Source organism: Acomys russatus, chromosome 10 (genome assembly GCF_903995435.1).
Source record: "Acomys russatus chromosome 10, mAcoRus1.1, whole genome shotgun sequence".
Taxonomy (NCBI): Eukaryota; Metazoa; Chordata; class Mammalia; order Rodentia; family Muridae; genus Acomys; species Acomys russatus.
Window position 1 is genome coordinate 33,407,519 of NC_067146.1, and position 16,189 is coordinate 33,423,707.

The 16,189-nt window shown below is 43.3% G+C and overlaps 1 protein-coding gene across 3 annotated transcripts in view; it reads left to right on the plus strand.

Annotated features, from left to right (window-relative positions):
• The window catches only part of Slc25a13 (solute carrier family 25 member 13), a 190,417-nt gene extending 180,451 nt beyond the window's left edge, over positions 1 to 9,966 (plus strand). For all 3 annotated transcript variants that reach the window (XM_051151955.1, XM_051151957.1, XM_051151958.1), the window contains exons 16-18: positions 8,597 to 8,755; positions 8,848 to 8,938; positions 9,207 to 9,966. In XM_051151955.1, the coding sequence (XP_051007912.1) occupies positions 8,597 to 8,755; positions 8,848 to 8,938; positions 9,207 to 9,393 (437 nt within the window). In that variant the 3' untranslated portion in view covers positions 9,394 to 9,966. The remainder of the gene's footprint in view (positions 1 to 8,596; positions 8,756 to 8,847; positions 8,939 to 9,206) is intronic.
• The last annotated feature ends 6,223 nt before the right edge of the window (positions 9,967 to 16,189 follow it).

Consider the following 16,189-nt stretch of genomic DNA (forward strand, 5'->3'; position numbering starts at 1 on the left):
TACTTAAAGGGTAAATATTATCCATGATTCTATTACCGGAAGAGAATTTCAGTTTAACTTAAAAATTTGTCTTCAATAATTTATTCATTTTATTTGCCTTGGTGTTTTGCGTGCGTGTATGTCTGTGAGAGGGTGTCAGATCCTCTGGAACTGGAGTTACAGACAGTTGTGAGCTGTCATGTGGGTACTGGGAATTGAACACAGGACCCCTGGAAGAGCAGCCAGTGCTTTTAACCGCTGAGCCATCTCTCCAACCCTAACTTAACATTTTTATTGCAATGATTCATGTACTTTATGAAGGTATGTATGTAGACATGCGCCCTGGAGCACAGAGCTCAGCGGACAAGCCGAGGGAGCCAGTTGGTTCTGCCCACTGTGTGGCTCTTAGTGGTCAAACTCGGATTGGGAAGCCGAGTGGCAATTACCTTAACCCCTGGGTCACCTCACCAGCCATTTTGCCTTTTCCAACTTTAATGGGTTTTGATGGATTTTGATCACACTGTACCTGAAGTTTGCACTTCATCTCGTCAGCATTGTAGACTCTTGTAGGGTGATGGATGGAGATCAGACTCCACAAGTCAGGTTCACTTCCCCACGTAGACTTCCGTGATCTGTGCAAGCCATTGACTCCCTCTTGGCCCACTTCTCCAAGTTTGGGGCTAAGAACAGTATGAGCTTCACTGAAGTATTGTCAGAATTAAGTGGGGGCGGGGGGAGACAGATTTAAAGTAATTGTCATTATGTAATTTTATTTATTTATTTATTTATTTATTTTATTTTATTATTATTATTATTTTTTTTTTGGTTTTCTCTATGTAGCTTTGGCTGTCCTAGCCCTGCTTTGTAGACCAGGCTGGCCTTGAACTCACAGCGATCCATATACCTCTGCCTCCTGAGTGCTGGGATTAAAGTCATGCGCCACCACACACCTTTTTTTTTTAACTGCCTGATAATCATATCCTTATTTTTTGTTATAATTTTTGCGATTATAATATAATTATATTATTCCCGTTCCCTTTTCTCCCTGTAGTCCTTCCTATGGCCCTGTTGTTACCCCCTCCTTTTCAAATTTATGGTCTATTTTGCTATAACTGTTGTCACATAAGTATCTGTATGTTCTGAATATTCAACCTCCTCAGCCTATGTGATGTCATATGTATGTATGTGTTTTCAGAGTTGGCTGTTTGGTATTGGATAACCAATTGGTGTTCCCTTCCTGGGGGAAGACTGTTGTGCCTGCTTTCAGCATTCCTTGTTTGGATAGGGTTGAGGCTTCAAGCTTTCCTATTCGGGGTTTAGCGTGATCTTTGCCACCATCCTTGTTCTGCTCAAGTTTAGGCCGCCATGTTGGTAAGACGCTTGGAGTCACACTCTCACAGCAGACTCATGTTCATCTGGCTCTTACAGTCTATCTGTCCTTATTCCACAGATATCCCTGAGCCGTAGGTACAGGAGTTGTAGTGTAGATTTATCAGTCGGGACTGGGATCCACAACCCTGCATTTTGATCAGTCGTGCTTTTCTGTCGTGGTCTTCATCTGTTGCAAAGAGTTTCCTTGATGAGGGGTAAGAACTACAGGTATCTGTGGGTAGAAGGATAAATATTTAGAATATGGGTGGCAGGGATGCTTGATTAGTAAACTGGTAGTCATAGTTTCTCCTTCAAGATCTATGACTTCACTAGCCCTAGGTAGTTGCCTAGGTTTCCAGAAGAAGGCATGACATCATCTCTTGTTGGCCAGGCCTTAAATCCAACAGTTGGTTACCACCAAGTTATGTATACCATTGCTGCAACCTTGGAGTTACTATGTCACGCCAGTTGCTGTGGCTCAGAGGCATCACAGTTGGGTAGGACTATTGCTCTGTGCTCTTCTTTGGAAGATTGCATGGTGCCTTCTGGTACCATGAAAGATGGTCCTCAGCGACAATGCTTTCAGATCAGACCTCAGCTCTGGTTCTCTTGGTCCTGTGCCTGAAGGGCATAGTATCTTCAGCAACAGAACTTAACCTTTCTCCCTTAGATTGCCATCTAAGGGAGACACCAGCAATAACCTGTAATGTTTGGGGATTCTCTTAGACAATACTCACCAACAACTCAAAAGATGGCGTCTCATGCCGCATATTAAGCTTCTTGTTAGATAGCGTATGGCTCTTGGGGTTGGGATTGTGCACCCAGATAGGAAATTTTCATTTACACCATTTGTGAATATCTATACACAGATGTATATGGTGTAGGTATTTTTAAGTAGATATCTAATAGTATGGCTCCTTATGATCTTTTCAGATATCCTTAGTTATTTGGCTCTCTCCTGTGTTCATCTTCCTCCTCTCTCATTAAAGGTCCCTTGCATTTGCATATCTGTAGCCCTCCTTACCTTCCTAGTTTTCATATACTCTCTCCTGAATATTTGGAGCTAGGAACATCAGATGGAAGAAAACATAAAATATTTGTCTCTCTTTCAGATATTTCACTCAATATGTTCTTTCCTAGTTCTGTCTATTTACCTGCAAATTTTATCATTTTTTTTTTTCTATGCAGCTGGATAATATTCCATTGTATTAGTCAGGATTCTCTAGAGGAACAGAACTTAAGGAACAAGTTTCTCTCTTTCTCGCTCTATAGATAGATAGATAGATAGATAGATAGATAGATAGATAGATATTGAGATATAGCAATATAAAGGGAAGTTATTGGAATGACATACAGGCTGCAGCCCAGGTATTCCAACAATGGCCCAAGAATCTAGTAGTTTCTCCCTCCACAATGATGGATGTCTCAGCTGGCCTTTAGTATATGTTGAAATCCTGAAAAAGTAGGTTCTAATGCCAGTGAAGGATATATGTTCTAGCAAGTTGAAGGCAAGCAGACAAAGAGCAAAAGCTTGCTTCTTCTGTTCTTTATATAGACTACTAGCAGAAAGGTATGTCCCAAATTAAAGGAGTATCTTCCCAGCTCAAGACCTAGAATAAAGATGTGTCTTCCTACCTCAAAGACTCAATCTAGAAGTGGATTTACCCACTCCAAACTCAGCAAAAAATAATTTAATTAGATTAATTAATTTAAAAATCTCCCACTGGTGTGAGATTTTTCTGGTTTGTAGTTCATTCCAGATTAGTCAAGTTGACATGCAATAATAGCCATTGGGACTATTGTGTATATGTACCACATTTTTCTTATCTATTAGTCAGTTGAAGGACATGTAAGTTGTTTCTATTTTCTAGTTGTTGTGAAGAGAGCAGCAGTGAACATGGGTAAGAAAGGATCTATTGAAGTCCACATGGCAAAAAACAAAAAAAGAAAAAAAGAAAAATATTAAAATGAAAGGTGAAGATAGCATCTCTTCTCATGCCCATATCACCAGTCCTGTGGAAATATCTGCCAATGAGAATTTTCTTGAGGAACTCTAGGACACAGAATTTTAAAACTCAGTCACAAGTGTTATTAAAAAATTCCCTGAATTTAAAAAGGACTCAAAGAAGAAGAAGAAGAAGGAAAAAAAAAAAAAAACAGCTTAGTGAACTTAAAGAGACTGAACTTGTAGAGAGTAAATGCCTGTGTGATGCCCACGAAACCACAAACATAAAGCTGGTGGAAACGATGAAGGACAATCCAGGATTTTAAAATAGAATTCAATAAAGAGGTAGAGTCATATGCTTCTTATTCATAGATACTTAGAACTGTCCAAATTACTAAAATGTTTATATAAATGATTTTATCAAAAACTAAGCAAATCTTTGGGCTTAAAAGACTTTCTTCTGTTTTGGATCAGTCTCTTTGGAGAAATAGATTCAAGGAACTTAGTTTGCTTGCAGAAAGTATGATTTTTTTTTAATGAGAAAGCATATTAGTCTTGAAATTCTGGTGCATCTCCACCACTGTGCTGGTGTTTTAGCTCCACGGCCATCCTATTCCCTGTGCACTCACCTGGTGTTCTCGTCAGGGTTACCATTGCTATACTGAAACACCGTAACCAAAAGCAACTTGAGGAGGAAAGGTTTTATTGGGTTTATATTTCCACATCTTTGTTCATCCTTGAAGGGCGTCAGGACAGGAATTCAAACAAGTCAGGAACCTGGAGGCAGGAGCTGATGCAGAGGCCATGGAGTGGGTGCTGCTTACTGGACTGTCCTCCATGGCTTGCTCAGCCTGCTTTCTTGTAGAACCCAGGACTATCAGCCCAGTGATGGCACCGCCCACAATGGGCTGGGCCCTCTCCCATTAATCATTAATTAAGAAAATGTTCCCACAGGCTTGCCTGTGTCTAGTGTTAAGGAGGCATTTTCTAAACTGAGGCTTCCTCTTCTCAGATGACATAACATTATCCAGCACACCTGGGCTGCCTTTATTACTAACGTGGAGTTTCTCAGCTTAAAAATGTTTGGTTTTGTAGCTTGTGGCTCAAGGTCTCTTACAAAATCCTAGGCGGGAAGAGCTGTTCTGTTGACACAGAAGATTTGATAATTGAATAATTCAGCCTTTTAGAGCATTGAGAATAAAAGGCAATGGAGTCACATCAGGGTAATGAAGTGCACATACTATCCTACTTTCTTCCAGAATGTCTTAAAGTGCTGGAAAATACACATTACAAACTGGTAGCACCAATATTCAGTCCTCAAAAAGCAGTGTTAGTAATCCCTCTGGATCTGGAATCGATGATGCTACAGACCAGAACACTGGCAGGAAAATCTACTGATAACAAAAAAGTCAAAATGGAGACTCTTGACCTCTAGACGAAAGAATGCCTGCGGGGTTCTGAAAGAAGTACGTTAGAAAGCTCCATTTCTGGACATGTAGCCAGCCTAGCCACTCCCCGTGCCACCTAGAGCTTCAAGCATCACTTGTCTACAACTTAAAAACTCAAGAGTTGTAATGCAGAGGACGGGCCGTTGGCCTGGAAACAGCCTGTGTAGAATTGATGGGAAGCGAGGCAGAGATTAAGCTCATGTCAAACCGTAACCACAGGTGCAGCAAAACATAAATTAACAGCTTTTTTTCCCAGCAGAGTAGACAGTAAGTTATTCTCCCTGCACAGTTCGACTTTCTACATGTCAGCATTTGGAAAAGTTTCGGCCCTGTAACCTGCCTTAGCCGCTTCAGCACAGAGGATTCTCCCATCCAAAAAGGAGAGTGGTGTGTGGGGGAAGCAGGTCCAGAGTATGGCAGATGCCACCCAGAGGTGAATGCAGTGATTGGTCAGCCTTCTATCTGATCCTGAGTATCAGTGCCTAGCCAGCCATGCTCAGACAGGAAGGGGGTGCAGAGACAGTGAACTGCAAAGTTACAGAGAAAACAGCAGTATAGGGACCAGAGGGGAACTTGCAAGAACTGTAATTGGAAAGCTCCAGGGGCACTCTTTTTGTTTTACTTATTCTAAAATAAAAGTAAGTTCACAGGAAGTTGTAAATACACACACACACACACACACACACACACACATTAATCTTTTACCTACCTTTCCTAGGAATTTTGTATCTTTGATAACTATCATACAAAATGAAAATCGGGAAGTTGACATCTAACACATGTATGAAAGTTCTGTGGCATTTGTAGTTTATTTGATGTGTTTATTTGAGGTGTTGAGGATGGATCCACAGTCTGATGCACGGACTACCTGATTGATTATCTTAAGACAGTTTCTCATTAGGATGACCAAGGCTAACTTTTGTAGCCCAAATTGCCCTTGAGTGGTTTTTGTTTTTTTAATTAATGAAATGATTGTTGAAATTAAAAATCTGTATGGTTTTTGAATGACAAAAACAGCTATAATCCAAGAAAACCAAGCTAGGCTGAACTTAGTGGCGCTTACCCACACCAGCCTGGCCGCCACAATAAGAACCCACCTTAAGAAAAGAATAAGGAAAAGAGAAAAAAAAAGGAGACATGTTGGGATCACCCTCTAGAATGTGGCACAAAATACAGAGATTAAAAAATAAGAACATTGAAGAGGCATACAGGTCTACTATCTGTCTAAAAGATGTTCCCTAGATATCACAATTAGGAAAAAATGACAGGAAAAACAAAACAAAACAAAAAATGAGTAATAGAAGACAGCTTTCTCATCTGCAGCACAGTGCCTTCCTTTTGCACAGGAGATGAGGTCTAGAAGAACCACAGCGATGTTACCAGGCTTAGTAGCATTGGAGGGTGGGGGGGTTGTTAGGGGCTGTGTCTACTCTGCTTGTAAGGTTCCCTTCTCTGCAGCCAAATGAGGAGTGAATTTAAGAAGGACAATGTGGGATACTTGGAGCAGTGTTGACAGTGTGTGCCACCACTGTCTGGCTGTTTTTTCTCCTTAATGAGTAACTTTATGAACTTGCTGTCAGTAGGCAACCTAGTAACTTGATCGGTTGATCATGTAGTGAAGAGCCAAGAAGTGTAATCTGGGATGTCCTAACCTTGACCTAAAAGAAGTATGCATTAACCTTTAAGCCTTAAATGGAGAAACCCAAAGTTATTAATCCTGTTGTGATACTTATAAAAATTAGTGTCTCTTTGCCCCAAAGCTGTCTGGATTCACCAAGTCATGTTTTCTTCTTGCTATAAGTGAGCTTCTGTACTTGCTGGCTCCCTGAAGCCCCACAGTCGTCTTTTACTGGCTGTTGAGTGCCCAGTGTCATTTCTGTTGCTGAAGTAGTGGGTGGCCCCCAGGGCTGTGCATATGCAAATCTTATAAAGAACCAAGCAGGCTGGCTGCACACTTCCTGTTGAGGACACAGAGGATACTTTGCTATCCCCCGGTCTCCTCCTCTTCCACACCCAGGCCAAATGTGACTTCAGGCTCTTGAAAGCAGAGAAAGGGCTGGCAAACTGGTTCAGAGTCTTTGTGCACTCTGACCTAGACAATCAGCAGCTGTCAGATGACCATGCCCTTTGTAGCACCTGTGGCTGGCCTGGCTGAACTCAGTTCTCCGTGTTTGCTGTCAATCCCCCACTGCAGACCACTACACATGTCTGTAGTAGCTCCTGGACCCTAGACATCACCTCAATTAGGGCCAGTGGGGCTACAGATGGAGGTGGATGGGCTTGTGTGTTGGGTTATAGCGTTTTTAGCATACACACCCCACCCCTCCAACTCTTCACACACGACATCAATTCGCTTTGGCAGACATCTTAGCAAAGTAGTCTATGCGTTTCTTTTAGCATTTTCCCTCAGACATTTTTATTCTGATTGCATCTATTCTTCATATTTTCCTCTTTCCCTATACCCCTCTCATGACCAGGAAATTCTTATGAAAACTACCGTAATGGAAAAAGAACATTTCCTGCATTACTGCCCCTCTGTCTTTCACGGCGCCACGTGATTATACCTGCGATGTGGATAGGAGGATTCCATTTCAGGTCCAGAGGAGCCTCCCTGCTAAACTCTCCCTAAACCAGGAAGGGGAGCAAAATGGGCAGTGTGAACACAGTGGGTTTCTAAGCATCTTTTGTGTTTCCTTTCATCATGTCAGAGGATAAATTCTTGGCTCAAAATTGCAGTAATGCCTCCAAGCTACTAGGAACCCAGTGCGGCTGCTAAGCAGAACACTGGGTATAAAGTGAGCTTTTCACATGTAAAACGCAGGGTTTGGTAAGAATTAGTGTTAGAGGAGTTGAGTGGAGATGGAAGACACTGCCCGTCTGGTAGAGACGGGAACATGGTAGTTCCCATTTCCCCCCAGCCCCCCAGTTGGCACTGTGTCTTTAAAACTGTCTGTTGAAGGATGGGTTGGAGTTCTAAGCCAGACCATGTTGGTTTGGACAGAAATTCTTACAGAATTATTAAGCCTTAAAAAAAGCAAAGGAGATTTATGCATCTGCATCTGACCAGTTTGGTTTGGAATAGAGTCATAGTGGAAAAGTAATAAAACCGTAAGAGACAGTGTCTTCTGAGTGGTCTCCATCTTAAAACGCTGAGCATGGGCTGCCCCATTTTTGGATAAAACAACTGTAGAAAATTCTCCTGTTGGTGATTGGGGAGGGGCTTGTTGTTGTCATTGTCCTTTCTCATTGTTTACCAGCCAGTATAAGTTTTAAGCCTTGGGTTAAAGTTTTCTAGCTATATCAGTTTGGGGAGAAGGCATGATGTGTGAGAGTCACACACAGGCTCCTGGGGTTTGCTTAGCTATCAGAATAGCCTTCTGGTGAGAGAGGATAGGGTTTTGGAGTGTGGGGTAGCAGGATGTGTGAGGGAAAGCAGCGTCCTGTGGCTGCCAGCAGCCAGGAAACCATGAAGAGGAAACACATAATAAGCTTCGCCTCTGAAAAATCAGACCTAATAACTTTGTGAGGTTCTGATTTCAACAGGAAAGCAAAAAAAAAAATTTTTTTTAAACCACTTTCTCTGTTTGTTCTCAACCACTTGAAATAGTGTTATGGATAAATAATTGCTTAAAAATATTTGTGTGTTTAAGAATAGAAACAACAAATGAATGTTGTAGAAGGCGGTGGACACTTGGAGATGGGACTGTCATGTTAGACTTTCCAGAGGACAGCAAAAATGGGCATTTTATTGCCTTGGCTGCTTAACTTTCTTTCCACGGCCAGCAGTTCAAAGCACAGTTATTTTTATATAGTGAGAATGTGAGCAGACTGAGATGGTGTGTGTCGCCTACAGGTATGCCTGCAGCATCTTTAGTGACCCCTGCTGATGTTATCAAGACTAGATTACAGGTGGCTGCCCGGGCTGGTCAAACCACTTACAGCGGTGTGACGGACTGCTTCAGAAAGATACTGCGAGAAGAAGGCGCCAAAGCCTTGTGGAAAGGAGCTGGTGGTATGGAAGTAATCGGTTCTTAACTAACCCCTTGGTATCAGGTAAATTTCTTAAAAATCTAATGCTATCTGTTGTTTCCATCTTGGCCGTAGCGCGAGTCTTCCGATCCTCGCCCCAGTTCGGTGTCACCTTGCTGACCTACGAGTTGCTGCAGCGATGGTTCTACATTGATTTTGGAGGAGTGTAAGTGTCATCATGGCGAATGTACTGCTGAATTTCCGCAGCCTCTCATACTCAGTTCTCGTTGAGAAAAGCACACAGGGCTGTCTGGATCCTATGACAGTGGACACAAGGTCATTTCAAAGGGACTACACAGTTAACTAGAATTCACTTACTGCTTCACATTGCTTGGTTTTATGGGTTTCTACTGCTATTTAAAGAAAAACAGAACAAAACAACAACAACAAAAAAAAACCCACTCAGTTGATAATTCGGTTTACTCTTTTCATAGGAAGCCCGCGGGATCCGAGCCTGTTCCTAAATCCCGGATTAGTCTGCCTGCTCCCAACCCTGACCACGTAGGGGGCTATAAACTGGCAGTTGCAACATTCGCAGGGATTGAAAACAAATTTGGACTTTACCTACCTCTCTTTAAGCCATCAGCATCTACCTCTAACGTGACTGGTGAGGGATCCTAGGAGGACTGGACCTGGATGTGGCTGTAAAAGGTTTGGAACTGCAGTCAGTCTCATCTGGGTTGGAAGCGTAGCTTCGCGTCTTCGGCATCTGTCTCATTTAAATTCAGGTCAAGGCTTTTTATATTAAATGCAATCATTCATTTTCTGGATGTTTTTGTACCAAGATCATGTGGAATTATTCCTAATTATTCTTTGGCCCTCTGCCCACAAACCTATGTTTGTGCCTTTTCAATCCTGGGATTTGGTCAACACTAACTTGATCTGGAGTAAGTCTGAAGGGAAATGAGCGATGGCCTGTGCCTGGGTGGTGGTCCTCACTGAGGCCACTGAAAGGCAGCCATGGCTCCTAAAAGCAAGGAGTTCTGAGAATGTTCCACGTAGTAGAAAGCTGGCTTATATATTTATAAAAATGAAAAACACTGGAAGGGGGAAAAAAAAAAAAGCCAACAGATATCTAGCCTGGACTCAAATTTTAAACATGCACAAATTTGGCCTCTGGATTATGTTATGAAGGTTTTATGTGAAGCGTGTTTTTTCATAATGAAAACCACATTGAGGATGTTTAGTAATCATAACCGTGCTAGCACCACGTCTGCTAGGCGAGAGCTTCGAATGTTAAGGAAGTGCTTCTGGCCTTTTTGCTGTAGAGACAGAGGAAACTGAGACCAGTTCTACTCCTGAGCATGCTGATTTGGGGTAAATACTTATATGATGAGCACGTGCTGATTGCTGCCACTTTTAATAGACACTGTAAGGGTAATGTACAGCCCTTTTTGCTGGTACCAGCCTACTCCCAGCCCCATGGTTGGCACCGATTTGCCTTGAAGATCAACTTTATCGTGAATCATGACACACAAATATCCTCTTAAGTTTTTATTTAATTTGGGGGTGCCTTGTATCATGCTCAGAGGCTTGTATGTTTGTGAAGGGGAAATAAACTATTTTTAAAGCTACTGATTGCTTGCTCTTGTGTGTTTCTATGATGGATGGCAAAAACAGTTGTCATTAGTGGACTCTTATCCTACATGCCATGTTTGGGGTATTGTGTTCCTATTGGAGCTAGTTTTTGAGATAATGTGTGGGCTCGTTTTCATGGTTGAGAATGAGTAAGAGATGGATGTATTTCACTCTAGGTAATGGAAGAACTACTGATACTACCTAGTTGTCATTATATTTAAGGCAGTTTGTGTTTGGGGACCATATGCGCTCATGTGGCTCTGTTTAACTGTAAGTGCTCAGGTCTGAGCGCACATGTATTTCCATACACGTAGCACTGGATGTCTTCCTTGCTTCCTCTCCATCTTAATGACTGAGAGAGGGTTGCTCATGGAATTAGAGCGCGTCAATTTGGTTACCTAACTGGCCAGCGAGCTCCATGTACACAGACATACTGCCTGTGTTTGGGTAACGTGTGCGCACCTCCAGTCCTGGGCTTCTAGGTGAGTGATGATGGATCGAAACTGCAGGCGCTTTCCTAACAGGGCCTTCTCCTCAGCCCAACGTGGCACAGTTGGTACTCATGATGATTAAAATAACGTAAAGCTTTGGCGGAAGTTGGACATCAGAACAAGTATGAAATGATATTTGTAACGTGACTTACTACGGGTTACACCAGAGCCAAATTTCACTCTATCTAACCCTTGCTAATATTTACCTCATTGTGATGATTTTGACGAAGAAGTTAATCTTGAAAAGAATTCACGGTTACCCTCAACAGCACTGATCTCCCAAAGGTGATGCTGATCGGTCTCCTGAGGTTTGTGTGAAAGTTTTCAGGCCCTGAAGGCTTCCTGTCCCTATCCCTGCAGATTGACACGCAGTTATCATAAAGCTGGAAAGAGTCGGCGTCATCCATAAGTTTTTGGTTTGCATGCCTGTCACAGGTGTGGCTCTTTACCAGAAATAGGGCATTTCCACACAAGACTCCTTCCGTGTCTGCCTGACCGAGGAGTAATTTCCCCTTCACATGATATGATACCTACGTATCGCCTTGAGGGTGGTATAAAGCACAGTCAGTGTTCCAGTGTTAGACTTTGGAGCGTAAAAGAAAGCTCCGGAGTTCATACATTCATTTCCTTTTGTTACTTGCTAGAAATTTTATAGATGGTCAGGTTTGCATGGGGGGAGGGGGAACACACAGATCTCACACAAAGCACGAAGTCCTGTTGGTTTTGATGGGAGAGTGGCTTGGCTTGGCCCCGAGGGTTATTCTACATAGTGAATAAGAAGAAACTAGAAACTAGAGGCCCAGAAGCCGAGAGGAGACAGGACTGCGCTGTCCGTTTTTCTTTGAAATCCTTGACTTTTCTGGTCGGGAGGCAGTGACTTGAGAGTCTTTGAAGGAGGCCTAATTTCCATGACTGCTTCCCAATGGGTGGCATGCCTGTGACAGGCCTAGGATTGGTCTGCTGCAATCGCCGTGTGGTGAAAGCCACGTGAAATTTGCTCTGGGTTTTTCTTCTCCCCCAAGTGACAGCACAACGCGTCTGGAGTGGCGTGGCTCCTGTCACTGCTACAGTCAGTGCCTGGACCATAGCCCTCCTTAAGGCTGAGGCACTGTAGACATGTCACTCCTGTGTGCTTCCATGCCTACCCAAGGGGGCCAGCCTTTCCTGGTGTGAGCGCCGCCGCCTTTCGGCTCTGCCCCTGGCCCACCTCATGATTGCTTGGGAGGTGGGGGAGACAGGCCTGATTTTCGTAGCAGCCCGTTTAATTTTTTTCCAAGGAGAGGAAAAAATGTGAAGCTGACCACAAAGTGAACACACTGATTCTTGGGTTCCAGTCGTGGCTGGGTTTCTTGAAGCTGGGTGGCGCGCTGTCGCCAAGCCCCTGCTGTACCTCATAACCCACAACCATTTGCCGAGCTCCCTGGGGTCGCCTTAATCCCAGCAGCCGGGGTCGCCCAGGGAAAAGTAAGAATTCTGGCACAGAAAAGAGTCGTTTAAATGCTTATTGCATTTCAAGCTTCAGTTTTTACTTAACTAAAATATTTAGCATTGCTGGAAAACAATGTTTAAATCTTCGTGCCTATATGTTATTTAATGGTGCGGCCTGTGTAAACCTCGGGATGCTTACGTTTTGACAGTCTTCTGGAAATGTTTAGCTGCACATAACAGTGAGCAGGGAATAAAAACAGGGAACAAATTGCGCTTGAAACTGTGTGTTCAGAGTGCACGGCACGTTGCAAGGCCTCAGGTGCAGGGATGGGGCACTTCAGTGATCGCACTGATGCCCCTGTCTTAGGGCCCAGTTTATCTGCCTTCCGCATTAACCTCCCCTCCAGGCCACCGTGGGCCTCTGACCACAGAAGCCAGACTCGTAAGGATGAATTTGTACTTTTGCCACTGAGCAAAATCCCATTTTAAATTCTGGGTAATCTTACGCTTTCAGGATGTGGATTTTTCCAGAGCTTTTTGAAATGTTCTTTCCACAAGTGTCTTCCACAAAGGGATGTATGCCTTTTGTTTTACCTTGGGGGCTGGGGGAACGGCAAACGGGACACAATTTTCTCCAAAGAGTTTGGCCTTTGGTATTAGGGAGATAAGATGTGCTTGCAAAATTGCCCGCTTCTTCTTAATGTCTGAGACACCTACCAACATCCTCACCTGTGTTTTTCTCAACAGTGGCAGCCTGTCCGTTGAAACCCAAGCAGGGCTCTATGGCTCTATAAGGGGGTGGGGGGGCCGTTGTTCTGGCTCTCGAACATTTTAAGTTACCATTTTGAAGTATTCATGGATGAACAGTTGAATTGATGGATTTTTGATAAATCTATTTTCCTCCACTGTGTCTCTTATTTTTTGGTGTTTTAATGACGCTAAAGAATTAAACTCTAGGGCCTTGGATAAAATGTTATATTTCTGGGCTGTATCCCCAGCCCTTTTTACTTTTTTATTTTGAAAGACCTTCCCAAGTTGCCCAAGAAGGATGGAACTCTTGATCCATCACTTTCAGCCACCCAAATAACTGGAGATGCAGGCTGTTGCAGAAGGCTGGGGACACAGGTTTGTGCCATCAGGCTGGGGGACACAGGCTCTGCATTAGGCTGGGAGATACAGGCTGTGCCATCAGGCTGAGGGACATAGGCTTGTGCCATCAGGCTAGGAGACACAGGCTCTGCATTAGGCTGGGAGACACAGGCTGTGCCATCAGGCTGTGGGACACAGATTGTGCCATCAGTCTCAGGGACACAGGCTGTGCCATCAGGCTGGCTCCCACTCTGTCCTTTACAGGCCTTTTCTGCTACTAGAGTTAAAACGAGAAACGAAGGCCAACTGATAAAGTCCTGAGTATGAAACACTTCCTTTAGAAATTGTAAGTCAGTCTTTTGTCAGATCAACATAGATATGAAATAGGTTTTAATTTTTAGTAATTTGTTACTGCGACTCACAAAGTATCACATAAACTCAAAGGTGCATTTAAATTCCCTGGAAATTGTGAAAATTAAACTTGTTTTAGAAATTATCTCCTTGGAGCTGAGTGTTGCCTTGAGCTGGAGTTGGATTGTGTACCACTTTTTGTGTCAGTGAGTATGCATTTGAAGCTTGCTCTCTGCTTCTTAAATCTGTTGGAAGCTGCTGAGAACAGTGGCTTTGTGTGCAGAGAGGTTTGTCTTTAGCTAATGCATTAATTGACTGAGAAGAGTCCAAATGGAGCACTGCTTTCATCTGCTGGGGTACCTAATAAAATAATGTTTGCTTTGAGATGCTGGGCTGTTAAAGGGGTTTTGCTTAAGGCAAAACCACAGTCCCCTTGAATAACTCTTGGAGGAAAATTAGGAAGATACAGCAGTTGTGCTTGTCTGAGGCTGATTTCTGGATCACAGTCTCCTCCTTTCACTCTGGCCTGGCCCGTAAGGCTCTGGAGCCTCCAGTTGCCTCTCTGCGTGACCCTCTTCATGGGTGATTTGTTTTGCAGTGGAGGAGTTGCTAAGGTGATTTTAAAGTTGATCCAAATTCTTAAAACAGACATGTACAATAAGGTGGAGAAAAACAAGTCCAGAGTAAAAGCACCTGAAGGCATTAAAGGCCATATCCCATCCACTGCCCTAAGCTGCTGGCCCCTTATCATGGTCTTCTGTACACTGCTCTCAGAGGACACAGTTCTCTGGTTTGTATGGACTCACTAAACAGGAGCTGTCACATGCCAGGCGTGATCTTATTAAGCCTCCTCTGGTCCTCGAAGATGTAGTATCCTTTTCTCCGTGATGAAAATGAGAGGACCAAGACCAGCAGTAAGTGTCTTGCCCCCCAGTGCTTAGGCTCCACAGTGATAGAGCTCAGGTTTGAATCTGGTTTCTTTGTAAAACTCAGTGCAAAAGGGTCGAAGGACAGTGAGCCGGGGATATTTGAAGGTCAGCTCTCACTACTGGGCACACGGTGCCTACCTTAGATTAAGGGGGAATCGTGATAGCCAATTGTTTATCTTACCAAGTACATTTGCTACCTCAAAGAGTTCCAGGGCTTGAGGACCAGGTGAATCCTGAGCCAGCCTTTTGAGGTCCCTCTTAAACAATTTTACAGCCTATTAAAGTCAGTAAAAAGGACTGAGGTAAACCTGAAGCATTTGCCCCACGGGGGTAAAATTGGAAGGTAATGTGGAAAAAGCAGAGGTAAGTTTACAAACTGTTACAATGCAATGTGATATGAAGCAAACGGAATTGGATCATCTTCAAAATCTTCAATTAGAAAATGCCTTTTTACCTCCCCCCCCCCTTTGGCAAGGGTTGGAAATAATGCCAAACCAAGTTAAGAGTCAATACCTAGGGATGCTTGGCATCAGAGTGTCTGGAGGGAATGAGACAATTTCCAGAATGTGGGAGTCGCTGCGATGATTGTGGTCATGAAATTCTTGTTGCCACTAACGGAAGGAAAGTCGCACTGTCTCCTCAACAGGTTTCCTACTTACCCCCAAATTAAAGAAGACATCTGCCACCACTCTTGTCTCACTCATTCTTACATAAATGTGACCAAGTTATTAACCAGCCACATCAAAGGTTTGAAGCCTTTTCTTGTGGGGGGAAAAAATCTAACATTAAAATGTCATATTTGCAAGTGTGTTCAGACTGTACATGTCTGCACAATTTTGCCACTTATGTTCTATATAACATGATATATGCTATTAATCTGAGATTTTATTTATTTATGCATTTATTTATTTTTGGTTTTTCGAGACAGGGTTTCTCTGTGTAGCCCTGGCTATGCTGGACTTGCTTTGTAGACCAAGCTGGTCTTGAACTCGCAAAGATCCACTTGCCTCTGCCTCCAGAATGGTGGAATTAAAGGTGTGTGCCACCATGCCCAGCTTAGTCTGAGAATTTAGTTCTACTGCTACTAGTTAATTGATCCATCTAAGGTTGCTTTTAAAAAATGTTTTATTTTAAGTACAAGAGTGTTTTGCCTGCATATGTATCTCTGTGATGTACATTTCTAGTGCCCTCAGAGGCTAGAAGAGGGCATCAGATACTCTGGAACAAGAGTTAAGAGTCATCACCTACCAAGTAGGTGCTAGGAGACCAGCCCAGGTCCTCTGCAAGAGCAGCCAATACTCTTAGCCTCTGAGCATCTCTCCAGCCTTTTAAGCCTCTGCCTCTTATGATAAAGCTTGTCATTTGGTACCATTTAATACTAGGCTGACACTGTTTTTATAAAGTCAGAAAGACAGGGGAGGAGAAGGAAGAAGAGGAGAAGCCAGCATCAGCAGGAGTCTGTCTACTGAGAGATGTGAAGCCAGCATTTACTAAGACTTGTTGCTAAGGTGGTCCAGCTTCTCTCTGGCTCAGTTCAGGGCTCTGTCCTGC